General features: G+C 35.3%; 1 protein-coding gene, 1 non-coding gene and 1 pseudogene across 2 annotated transcripts; 1 reads left to right on the top strand and 2 right to left on the bottom strand.

The window, feature by feature from the left end:
- Positions 1-1,091: 1,091 nt before the first annotated feature.
- Positions 1,092-1,305, bottom strand: LOC126026530 (small nucleolar RNA U3). Its single transcript, XR_007501765.1, has one exon. It is a non-coding gene; the product is annotated as a small nucleolar RNA U3 (small nucleolar RNA).
- An 8,128-nt stretch (positions 1,306-9,433) lies between these two features.
- On the top strand, positions 9,434-9,817 carry LOC126025801 (keratin-associated protein 6-2-like). Its single transcript, XM_049785567.1, has one exon. The coding sequence runs from the start codon at positions 9,434-9,436 to the stop codon at positions 9,815-9,817; it is 384 nt and encodes a 127-aa protein (XP_049641524.1).
- Positions 9,818-12,685: 2,868 nt separating this feature from the next.
- LOC126026429 (uncharacterized) lies at positions 12,686-12,804 on the bottom strand (annotated as a pseudogene).
- Between the last annotated feature and the right edge of the window lie 539 nt (positions 12,805-13,343).

The following is a 13,343-nucleotide window of genomic DNA, read 5'->3' as shown; positions in this document are numbered from 1 at the left end:
TGCAATCAGTTCAATACTCCCAATCCATTTATTTCACTATTCACACTGGCTTAACGACTGCAACTTTGCAATTACCTAGTTCAACTTTGTAGGAAGTGTTGATGTCAAATAGTGTAGTTCTCCAGCTTAATTTTCCTTCAACACTGTGCTGTCAGAATTTTAGGATCTCTAAATAAACATAGGCTTGATGATACTCAGAAATAACTTAATTGGTTTATATAATTCCACTAGAATTTGTTTGAATCTACCCATCAAGTTAGTATTGGCATCTTGTCAGTGTTATCATTCTATCCATAAGCTTTGAACATCTCTCCATGCCTCTGCCATAGTTTCATTTGAATATTTTATTTTTCCTCGTAGACTTAACAAATTTTGTTGTTGTTTGCGGGCCACACCCAGAATGCTCAGGGGTTATTCCTGGCTCTGTGCTCAGGAATCACTCCTGCCAGGCTCTAGGAACCCTATAGGATGACAGGGATTAAATATTGGCCAGCCACATGCAAGGCAAACATCTTCTCAGCTGTGCTATCGCGTTGCCCCCCTTTTATTTGTTTTGTTTGGGTTTTTATTGGGGGCACACCCAGTGATGCTCAAGGGTTACGGCTGGCTATGCGCTCAGAAATAGCTCCTGGCTTGGGGACCAGGACATGGGGGATTGAACTGCATTTGCCCTAGGTCAGTGCATGCAAGGCAAACTCCCTACCGCTTGCACCACCGCTCTGGCCCTGTCCCACACCCCCCTTTTAAATTTAAGTACATGTATTCTCTTTTGGAGCAACTTTTATAAAATTTAAATATTTTGTTTCATTTTGGTTTGTCAGTGCTGGGAATGTAAGAAATGTAAGGAACCCAGATATTCACAAATGTAAAGAATCCAGCTTTGTGCTGGATTACATCCTTGACCAAATGATGTTAAGTTTTCATTTTAAATTCTACTTTCTTTTTGAAATATATAAAGTTGAGTTAGTTATACTAGCCTTATGTGCTGCAACATTTCTACAATGTTATCTGTTGTTTTTTACATAGACAACCATGTCAGCTATAGATTAAAATGTTTTCACTCCTTTTCTTTCTTTTTTTAATTTAATTTTTCCACTCAGACTGCATCCTCTCCCTCTACCCTTTTTGGAGAAAAGGGAGAATGATCATCAATGGCAAGAGGCAGCTGCAGAAGCGACACCTAGAGCCAGCTTCACGCTCAGGAGAGGACGCTCTGACTCCTCCTTGTGGCTTTGGGTGCTCTACATGATCAGAGAAACTTCTCTAGTCACATACTATAGAAATGATCCCTGAAAGTATAGTCTTTCACTTCCTTTTCTTATAACCTTCTTTTGTCTTCTTTTGTATTATTGAAAGTAATAGTGAAACATGTTAAGATTGTTTTGCTATTAGCAGGAAGACTTACTGTTTTCTATGATTAAGTCTGATCTTAATAGACAGTCCCTTCTATTACTTTTTACTAACAACCTTTGTCATAAGTGATTGTTGGCTTTTTCAAGTGCTTTTTAAATATATATTAATAGAATAGTGTGCTTTTTTATCCTTTTGCATGATGTGATGGGTTACATTGAATATTGAACTTGTCTTACCTAATAAACTACACTCATATACCATATTTTCTTATTCATACATATTGTTGGATTGAATTTGCTAATCAATTGTTGAGAACTTTTGCATCTATGTTCACTTAATATATTGGTCAGTAGATTTCTTTTACTATAATAACTATATATGGGTTAACATGTTAGAATAATGTTGATCTCTTATTTCATGTTAAGAAGTAAATCTGTTTCTATCTCCTGTAAGTAATTTTAAAGAATCAGAATATAATACTCTAAATATTTTAAGAAATTTCCCTGAACCCACCTGATTCTGGTACTTTCTATTTTATAAAATTATTAAATGTATTTAATAGATATAGTCCTATGAATATTTATTATTTCTTTTTTGAGGGAGGGTCACACCTGGTGACACTCAGGGGTTACTCCTGGCTTGGGGAGCCTCAGACTATCCTAGGCTAGTGTGGGCAAAGCAGAGGCCTTACTGCTGTGCCACCACTCCAGCTCCCCTTCTTGATCAAATATATAGAAATAGGTTCTTCTTGCATAGGCTTATAAAAATGTTTATAGAAAGTCATTATTATTAATTATTATAAAAACTGATTATAACCCTACTTGCTTATTTATTTTGGAGAAGTATAACTTTCTTTTTATGTGTGTATAGTGCTAGAAACAAAGCCAGAGAGTCAGACATGTAATTTGTGCATCTACCACTGAGTTCTATTCCTGGCCTGTTATTTATTATTTAGATATTTATATGTCTGTTGTTTTAAGACCCTTGTATGTCTGTCTCTCTCTAAAAGATCATCTATAAGTACAAAAATAATTCATCTTATACAATTCAGGATAAAATCCAGCCAGGTAAATCAATGATGATCTAGTTATATATAGAGGTATTCCACTTTCATAGTTAAAGAAATCTGTAATGAGAAAAGATCCATTCTCCGAACAATAACCTATAAACTTAACTAAATTACTACCATTTATAACATTTTTAGGATTTACTTACAAATATTTATATTTTTATGATAGCATTTAGACAGAATGCAAAATACCTACATTGACAGATCTATAAACTCACACAACTAACATAAAAATTTATTGTAATTTTTGTGAACATACCCACGTGATTTTGGAGAAAGAATGGATCAGGGGTGGCGAACAGGATTTTTACCCTTACTCAAAAAGGCAAAATGCAAGATGTGTTTAATATATTATTGTTAAAATTAGATTTTTACCCTTACTCAAAAAGGCAAAATGCAAGATGTGTTTAATATATTATTGTTAAAATTTGTGTGAGTGTTTGTCTGTTTTGGAAGGTCACTGCATGGTGTGGCTCTCTGACTCTCACAGTTTAAAACTTTGGCTCTTTGTATCGAACTTGTTCGCCACCCCTGGAATGGATGCTATATAAACAGTGGGGGAAGGAATAAGTAAAGCTAAAGTTTAATTTAATTAACCAATTTAATTTAATTGGTTGCTCAACTTTCAGAGAGGCAACAAATACAAATTCAATGCTAATTCAGGACACAATTACTTTCACAAACAAATGAAGTATGACTGTTGAAAAGTATTATTTTTTTCATTGTTGAAAAAGTATTATTTCTTCCAAATACATAGTTTGTGTTTATGGGAAATACAAAATAACAGAAGACAGAAAACAATAGTTTAATCTTGAAAATAAGCAGAATTAAATATTGTCTCCAGATGCAGTTATGGAACCTATACTTGTTCTCCAATGACAAACAGGTCCTTTGGAGTCAACAAGTTGGAGTGCTGTCTTTGAGACTATCAGTAAAATGGCATTTTCTGATAATGAAATATTGAAATATTTTCTGAGGCATTTGACTTTCCAGAATTATGTCCTATAGCAGAATGATTTTATATTCTATAAGATAATTATGTGTAGGTATAGTTGCGAAAGGTATATCCTCAGCTATATGTAATACTCAGGCAAAGCCACAGTCATTTATGAAAACCATAATAATAGCCACAGCCAAAGCCAAAACTAAAGCTATATCCACTATTTTATCCAAAACCTCACCAATCATATCCAGAACCACATTAGGTTTACCAGAAACAGGACTTAAATATAAAGTCAGAGCCATAATCCACAAGTCCAATGTGAGTTCCCATAATAGTTGTGACACTTGATATCTGAGTTTAAGATTTTAGTTAAGGTACACTTAAAATATTCGTAGGTTGGTCTATATCTTCCAATTCTGGAAACTTTAAGATGGCCAAATTATAAAAGTCGTCATCTGATTTGTACAATAAAATTTTATTTAATATGATTATGAAAAAGTCACATAAATAAGAGGACTTGATCTTTTCATTGCATGGTATCTGTACTAAATTATCCATTATTATAGCCTCTCTGGTTTTTCTATGAAAGTATGCTTGTTTTTTTCTCAATCAGTTATTGAGTCAATTATAGATCTAAAAGAAAAGAAACTAAAAGAAAATCTATGGGTTTTATGAAAAATAAGTCATTTTTGCAACAATCCTCAGAGACAATAAGAGGAGGAGGGCTGGAACTTCCAGCTCACTTCATGAAGCTCACCACAAAGAATGGTGAGTGCAGCTATAGAAATAACTACACAGAGAACTACCATAACCATGTGAATGAATGAGGGAACTGGAAAGCCTGTCTGGAGTACAGTGGGGGTGGGGAGGGATGGAGGAAGATTTGGGACATTGGTGGTGGGAATGTTGCACTGGTGATGGGGGTGTTCTTTACATGACTGAAACCTAATCCCAATCATTTATGTAATCAAGATGTTTAAATAAAGAAAAAAAAATACCCTAAAAGGAAAGGCTTTTTTTTATCAATTATCTGATCATCATAGAAATTATGATTCCAAATAAATCTTATGTAATAATACTTCACAGAAGGTGGAGAGATTTATATTTGGTGATGTAACTAGCAAAATATGCTTGGCAAATACACTGAAAATTACTAAGCAGTTTATAGGAAATTTTATTGGAACTCAGTGTTGGCTGTGTAGGAAATACCCTACACCTGTATGTTATATATTTCTCATTAATTTGAATGCTTATGCATATAATTTTTATGTTGATTTTTGGGTCACGCCTTGCTGCGATCAGGGATTACTCCTGGCAGGCTCGGAGGATTACACCTGGAATTAAACCCGGGTTCATCCCGGGTCAACCTCATGCAAGGCTAACGCCCTACCACTGTTTTTCTCCAGTCCCTGAATATAAGATCTATAAGAGGTAAGATGTTTCTTACAAGATTTTTATGTGTATAGATTCACATTATACAATCACAGCTACCTAGCCCAATGATATAATCAGAATATACTTCAAATCCCCATACCTGTTTTAACCATGTCAACTCACTTCTCTGCTAACATCATTTAGTTATTAGAACATACTGGTCTGTCATTGTATTGGTAGTTAACTAGAGAATTTTTGGGTCTTTTAATTTTTCATATAGGAGAAAATTATGTAGTATTTATATTTCTCCCTCTGGCTTATTTTATCTATCAAAATGTATAAAGAGACACAAATGGTTAAAAGCTGTGATATTTATACAAAACAGAATATTATGCATTAGTAAAATAGATGAAATCATGTAGTCTGTTACAATGTCTATAGAATTAATAAGGGTTATCATGCTAAATAAAAAAGTCAGAGGGAGAAGAGCAAAGACCTCAGGATACTGTGGACCTGTAGAGTATAAACAAAACGTTTATATGCTTATATGAGAATGTAACTAGAGTAGCTAGATTTAGTTAGCTTCAAATACTGTAGGAAACAATGATACTAAAATTTTGTTTCTTATATGACACTCAGTTGATTGATCTTGCCTTTAATCTGTCAAATCTAGGCATGTAATAACTGACCTCTCTTTCCAAGAATGTGATTTTTGGAATCAAGCTAATCATTTCCATAATCACTCTTGAATTTCAAATTCACTCATGCAAATGAACATATTTGTAAGGTTGTGTAATCTTCTCCTTTTGCTTGTAATCTCCCTAACCTAATAAACCCAGTTGTGAGAGATCTAACCTGGCCTTGGACACACCTCTTATAGAGCATCTGATAAGAAGCCATTCTATTTAAATGGTGACAATAGGATAAAGAATTTAGGGCTCAAAAATGTGTTTTGTGGAATCTAGCATTTAATCCTCCTCTTAATATCTTTAGAAAATAGAGCTTCTGATCCAGGTCTGCATATACTACTCTGAGTTCCCCATAATTCTAACTGCTATAAGAGAAAAAACTTGTTAGCCACTTTCTCTTCAAGATTATCCGGGTTCCCCCTTCATTGTTGTCCAATAAATTGAAGCTTATACTCGCCAGGTCCTTGGGACTCACCAGTTAACTACCATTTTCTTTTTGTGTGTGTGTTCTTGTTTTTGTTTTGGGGCCACACCCAGTGATGCTCAGGGGTTACTCCTGGCTATGGGCTCAGAAATCACTCCTGGCTTAGGGGACCATATGGGACTCCGGGAAATCAAACCGCTGTTCGTCCTAGGTCAGCTAGTGCAAAGCAAATGCCCTACCACTTGCACCACTGCTCTAGCCCCTTAACTACCATTTTCTATGCCCCCATCCAATTTCAGGATTATTTAACATTCTCCTAAGCATTTATTTAGGACTTATTCAAAAAAGATGCACAGATTTATTAGGATCAAAGAAGCAATTTTATTTGAAAGTCATCACAATACAGAAAAACAAAATAAGAAGATGAGAAATGCATACTTGAACAGAGTCAAAATGAGCACGTCTGCTTTCCAGAAACATCATGGAGGAACTCAAGTTCCATTAATATCAAACTGGCCATTTAAGATGACAACCAATTTCCTTCTGGTTCCAGATCTTGACTCTCAGATGGAATCTGATGTGAGACTTTGAAAGAGCAATGCATTGATTGGAATGATCCTTTGGAAGAAACTTGGGCTCAGGAAATATTCTAACAACAAGAATAGCATCTTCTGTAGCAGGTAGAGTTGTATCCAGAGCCATAGCCGCAGCCATATCCAGAACCATAGCCACAGCCATATCCGGAGCCATAGCCACAGCCATATCCGGAACCATAGCCACAGCCATATCTGGAACCATAGCCGCAGCCATATCCGGAGCCATAGCCGCAGCCATATCCAGAGCCATAGCCGCAGCCATATCTGGAACCATAGCCACAGCCATATCCAGAGCCATAGCCACAGCCATAGCCAGAGCCATAGCCGCAGCCATAGCCGGAGCCATAGCCACAGCCATAGCCAGAACCATAACCACAGCCATATCTGGAACCATAGCCACAGCCATAACCAGAGCCATAACCACAGCCATAGCCAGAGCCATAGTCACAACCATATCTGGAGCCATAGCCACAGCCATAGCCAGAACCATAATAGCCACAGCCATAACCACAGCTACCACATGAGCTTCTGGAGGTTTTGCAAGACATGGTGTCTGTCTAGAGGTGGGGGAGTAGTAGTTCTGAAGAGGAGCAGGTGGAAGTTTCTGAAGTCTGAATGCCACTCTTGTCCTGGGCCTTTTTATACTCCTCCAGAAATGGGTGAAGCACATGGCACAGAGTTTGTGACCTCATTACCCAGCAATTTTTATTTTTAAAAGCTTATCATACTAAAGACAACAATTTTGTCCAGCTAATGTCCAGGATTTGTTCCTAAGTATTCAAGGGAATTAAAACAAAACAGATGCAGCCTACAAATTGAACAAGTATGTCTCATGGAATGTAATAAAACCTAATTTAGAATTTTACTCAAGAAGTTATAAACTCATTTACTTCCAGGTATGGGTACATGGAATTTGAGAGTCTCTAGTGTTTCATATCTGAGCAATGGCAAGAAAACCCCAGGCTGTAGATAAGAAGCAAAGTGTGGGGACAAAGTGAGGCACGTTATGGTTATTTCTAGAAGAATTGGATAAAGTACACATAAAATGATCACTGCAGTGAGATATAAGCAAGAGTCAATGAAGCAAAAATAAAAATTAGTGTCAACAGGGATCAGAGAAAAGATACCAAAATGAAGTAAATGGGGGCCTAAGCGATAGCACAGCAGGTAGGGCATTTGCCTTGCACACAGCTGAGCTGGGTTCAATTCCTGACATTTCATATTGATCCCCTGAGCATACCAGGAGTGATTTCTGAGTGCAGAGTCAGAAATAATTCATAAGTGCCACTAGGTGTGGCCCCCCCAAAAAAAAACAAAATAAATAAACAAAAATGAAGTAGATGGACTTTGTGCAATGTAATGTCATTCATTCTAAAAGTTTCAGAACTTTTTAGTATGTATTTTTCCTTAAAGTAAGTTCCCCATTTACACAGAAAAAAAGATTATGTACTTGAGATTTTTACAGCCCCACCCCCAAACAATAAGAGGAAGGATGGGGAGTAGGAGAAGGTCAAACTTCATATAATGTACAATATTGGTGTAATGTTCTCAGGACCTTCATATTGATAAAAAGCAGTAATTTTACACATCAGGGCCAGAGTGATAGCACAGCAGTAAGGCATTTGCCTTGCATGCAGCCAACACAGGACAGACTCCGGTTAGATTTCTGGTATCCTATATGGCCCCCCAAGCCTGCGAGGAGTGATTTCTGAGTGCAGAGCCAGGAGTAACCCCTGAGTGTTGCCCGGTGTGACCCACCCCCCCAACAATTGTTTTACATATCAACAGCATAAACCTTAGCACTCTAGTAACAATACATGTTATAATAATAAAAATAATGATAATGCTATCAAATAAATATTTTAAACATTTACTGATACAATAATAGGTTAAATAAAATATGCAGTAAAACTAATCCACTTCTTTCTTATAATGATAGATTGATTACAAAAGATGGCTACTAAAAATGTTTAAATTCCTTAAGCATTTCCTTTAATATTCTACTACAACATTGTGTCAATCATCTCACAAGCTGAAATTCATATTGTTCCCCAGTATGATGAGTAATTTATTAAAGTAAAAGAAGTTGATAATGACTTTCAGGAATTTTGTTAGCTACTTAGATTCTATTTTATAATGATCATTTTTAAGTTATTTAAGAGCATTTACACCATAAAAACTGGTAAATCAGATTCCTCTTTACATCATCAGAAGTCATTAAATGGTTAGAAAACATCCCTGCCTTTATTCACTCTTTTACTGAGAAGAACTCTTTAAATTTTTAGAAATAAATATGTATTTCTTATGTTTTTGAAATATATATATATATACCAATGAAGTGATACTATTCAATAGTATATATTTTATACTGATACCTGCATTATTCTGTGTATGAAACAATCTTTAAATGTGATCTCTATGCAAGATATCTTTTCCTGAAACAGTTTTAATATATTGTAAGAATAACCTGAAAACACTTCATTCTGTCTCTACTATTTGACCCTCAGCTTGAGTGATTTCTAGTCACTGCTCAGATATGAGACATGAGACACTTTCAGGATCCACTTACCAAGAATGGTTATCACATGAGTTTCTATAGGTTTTGCAAAATATGAGTGTCTATAGAGGGTGGTTCAGTTGTTTATACCTGGAAGTATTAAATGGTTTATGTCTTCTTGAGTAAAATTCTAAATTAGATTTTATTACATTCCATGAGACATACTTGCTCAATGAGTTGGCTACATTTTTTTTAATTCCCTTGACTATGTAGGGACGAATCCTGCTGGGCAAAATTGTTGTCTTTAGTATGATAAGCTTTTAAAAATAAAAATTGCTGGGTAATGAGGTCACAAACTCTGTGCCATGTGCTCCACCCATTTCTGGAGGAGTATAAAAAGGCCCAGGACAGGAGGTGGCATTCAGACTTCAGACAGTTCCACCTGCTCCTCTTCAGAACTACTACTCCCCCACCTCTAAACAGACACCATGTCTTGCAAAACCTCCAGAAGCTCATGTGGTAGCTGTGGTTATGGCTCTGGCTATTATGGTTCTGGCTATGGCTGTGGCTATGGCTCTGGCTATGGCTGTGGTTATGGCTCTGGCTATGGCTGTGGTTATGGCACTGGCTATGGCTGTGGTTATGGCTGTGGCTATGGCTCTGGTTATGGCTGTGGCTATGGTTCCAGATATGGCTGTGGTTATGGCTCTGGCTATGGCTGTGGCTATGGTTCCAGATATGGCTGCGGCTATGGCTCCGGATATGGCTGTGGCTATGGTTCTGGATATGGCTGTAATTATGGCTCTGGATATGGCTCTACCTATTGTGGATACAGACCATTTGTCTACCGAAGATGCTATTCTTGCTGTTAGAACATTACAAGAGCACCTTTCTTCTAAAATGATCACTCCAATGCATTGCTATTTCAAAGTCTCACCTACCACCCTATAGGAAAACATCATGAGGAACCTACAAGAAATTGTTCATCTTGAATGTCCTGTTTATTATTGACAAGACTTGAATTCTTCCTTGATGTTCCTGGCCTGGAAAGCAGAAGTCCTCAATTTGACCCTGTTCATTTTTAAGCCAATTCTAAACTTCTTATCTTCCTTTCTGTACTCCTGCATTGTGGTTACTTCCAAATAAACTTGCTTCTTTGAACCTAACAAGTATGTGAATCTTTTTTTCCCATTGTTATTGACTCTTTTTTGTTGTTTAAGATTCATAAACTCTCTCCTATTTGAGTGACCTCAGAAATTTACATTGATATGTTAATCTCATCAGTCTAGTTATATTAACTTGGTTCCCATTGTTATTACTTAGCATACACTATATATTACAATTTAAAACCTTTGAATTTCTTATTGAAGAAATATGACTCTCATTATCAAGTCTTGTGTTCTAATCTTATTCCAAAGTTTTGCAGGCATTTATGCTTTATGATTTGAGGTGTATTTGCTTCTTTATCAGTTATCCTCATGTATTCATCAATGTATCTATATATAATGCATGCATACATACCTCAGAAAACAATTGTTTTAAGAAACTGCTAATGGTGAAAACAATGGAATGATCAAGGAGATAGAGAAAGCTAAATGTTGATGTATACGAATGTCCAGGAAAGTGGTTAGATGATCCTGAGAAAATGGTGAACATAGAATTTTCAAGATACTGAACATCTACAATGAACAGGAGTTGGGGAAACCTGTAAATTATAGACAATAGCATATATTTTTCTCAGCACTTAGAATTATGGGGAACTCAGAGTAGCATATGCAGACATGGATCTGAAGCCCTCATAATGTAAAATTTTTAAATCTATATTTTATTCTGTCTATGTTTTAAAAAAGAATTTAGTAGGCTGATGTGAATATTCAAAAGACACTTTCAACTCCCAACTCTATTGATTCTTTCCCATATGTTACCTTTTTTAATAGGATGTCTTCTCATTTAGTTCTTTATTATTGGATATGTTTAGACCCAAGAAGGATTGCTCACAATTGGTTTTATTAGAAAAAAGGGATTTAAACTCGAGAATAAGGAGAGAATTAGGCAATCCAACATATCTATTTTGACTTTCCCCTATTTTAAGGTACTTTGTATAATTAATATATAATTCAAGACAGATTATGGAGATGATCAGCCTGATGACAGAAAAGCATTGGAAAAACCATATGTTCCTATACCTGGAAGGAGAGACCAGTTGTTATAAGCTTTGACTTAGCAGGTAAAAAAGAAGGTAGATTAATTTAATATAAGCTCAAAAAGAGATACAATTTTAGCATAGTTATGCTTCCTTCTGTATTTGAGGAAAGAATACTAAATCTGGCAACTCTAGATAGTTATATATTAAAGACATTTTAATTAGTTAAATTTTCTTTTAAATTTAAATTAATTGCAATTATAATTAATTATATATTAAAGATATTTTCCTATTTCTTACATGAAATCCTAATTGCAATATTTTGGGAACCTGAAAAGAGATCCCAGTTGTGTTCAACTTAGAATTCTTATACAAAAGACTAAACCAACATAGATGTTCTAAATTCCTGTTTGTATTGGTTACCAAACTCAACAATGAAGTAACCTCTGGTAACAGTAGATTGTTTGCTTTAGATACTCTGGAGAGCACGTCTTTATATAACACAGATTAAGAGACAATTTATATCTGTAAGTAATCAGGCTAAAATACTCTGTAGTGAGAGTGAAATCTGCTTAGGATGTTGATATGGGCTATTTATTTTTTCATAATATAGGTCTGCATTGCTATGAATTTTACCTTTACTACAGCTTTCGCTGTATTCATAAATTTTAATAGCTCGTATCTTTATTCTTTTTATTTTCAATGAATATTCTTTATTTCTTCCTTGATTTTTCCTTGAGCCAAGTGCTAATAAACAGTCATTTGCTCAGCTTCCAAGTGCTTACTGTTTTATCCTTTTTTTTTTATAAATAATTTTATTTAAACACCACAATTACAAACATGACTAAAGTTGGGTTCAGTCACAGAAAGAACACACCCCTTCACCAGTGCAACATTCCCACCACCAATGCTTCTTCCTTTTTTTGTGATTAATTTCTACTTTCATGAAATTATGATCTGAGATGATACTTGGTATGATTTCTATATTTTTAAATTTATGAATGTTTGAGTTATGACCTATCAGGTATCAGGTATCAGTTAACATTCCATGTGTGCTAAGGAAAAAAATGTATGCTAGACTTTTGGTGAGTGGAGAGCCTTGTGTATGTCCATTGATTTCAGTTTTTCTAGATTCACATTTAGAACTCATATCTTTACTGTTATTTTGTTGGGTGAATTATCTAGTAACTAACTTGGAGTTATGAATTCTTCCACTATTACTGATTTCTGTAAAGGTGTTTCTTTAGATTTATGAGCAGAAGCTTTGTGAACTTTGCTGACCCTTCATTTGGTCCACAAATATTGATGAGTTAGTACTTTTTTTTTAGAATATTTTATTTAAACACCTTGATTACAAACATGATTGTAGCTGGGTTTCAGTCATGAAAGAATGCCTCCCATAACCAGTGCAACATTCCCATCACCAATATCCCAAATCTCCCTCTACCCCACCCTAACCCTGCCTGTAATCTAGACAGGCTTTCTATTTCCCTCATACATTATCATTATTAGGATAGTTCTCAATGTAGTTATTTCTCTAACTAAACTCATCACTCTTCATGAAGTGAGCTGTAACTTCCAGCCTTCCTCTCTTTTTTTTTGTCCCCCAATTCACAATACAGACCAGGCAAAGTGCCTGGGTTGAGGTGTATATGGGATGCATTTACTGTACCTCTCCTCCTCTCTTTTGTTTCTGAAAATTATTGCAAGAATGTCTTTCACTTTCCTTAAAATCCATAGTTGAGTGAGACCATTCTGCGTCTTTTTCTCTCTCTGACTTATTTAACTCAGCATAATAGATTCCATGTACATTTATGTATAGGAAAGTTTCATAACTTCATCTCTCCTGATGGCTGCATAAATTGTGCCCTTAACCAATAACTAGTGTTCATTCTTGTTTCTAGTTACATTCTTTCAGTTGAACGCTACTGTTCAGCTATGAGTATGACTGTTTTAGTTCTCTTTTCTGTCTACCACTGACTTCTAATTGTTTTTATACTTTTACTCTGCACCTATATTTATCTTCTTAGTATAGATATATTTATTAGTAGTAGTAGTAGCAATTACTATTAGTAGCAAGATAGATTATTTTTTCCTGATTCATCCAGCTACTCTATACCTTTAGATAGGATAATTTAGTCCATTAGCATTCAGAGATATTATTTATATAAAGGGTCATGTTATCATTTGAGGAGGTGAGAGTTATTTTGCAAATGACTGTAAAAATAATTTTAACTTCATAATTTCAAATCACA

This window comes from Suncus etruscus, chromosome 13 (genome assembly GCF_024139225.1).
Source record: "Suncus etruscus isolate mSunEtr1 chromosome 13, mSunEtr1.pri.cur, whole genome shotgun sequence".
NCBI lineage: Eukaryota > Metazoa > Chordata > Mammalia > Eulipotyphla > Soricidae > Suncus > Suncus etruscus.
Note: the sequence above shows the minus strand (reverse complement) of the source record. Positions and strands in the feature narration are given on the sequence as shown.

What these genes read in the sequence shown, in the direction of transcription:
- LOC126025801 (XM_049785567.1), top strand. Translation starts at nt 9,434, where the DNA reads ATGTCTTGCAAAACCTCCAGAAGCTCATGTGGTAGCTGTGGTTATGGC.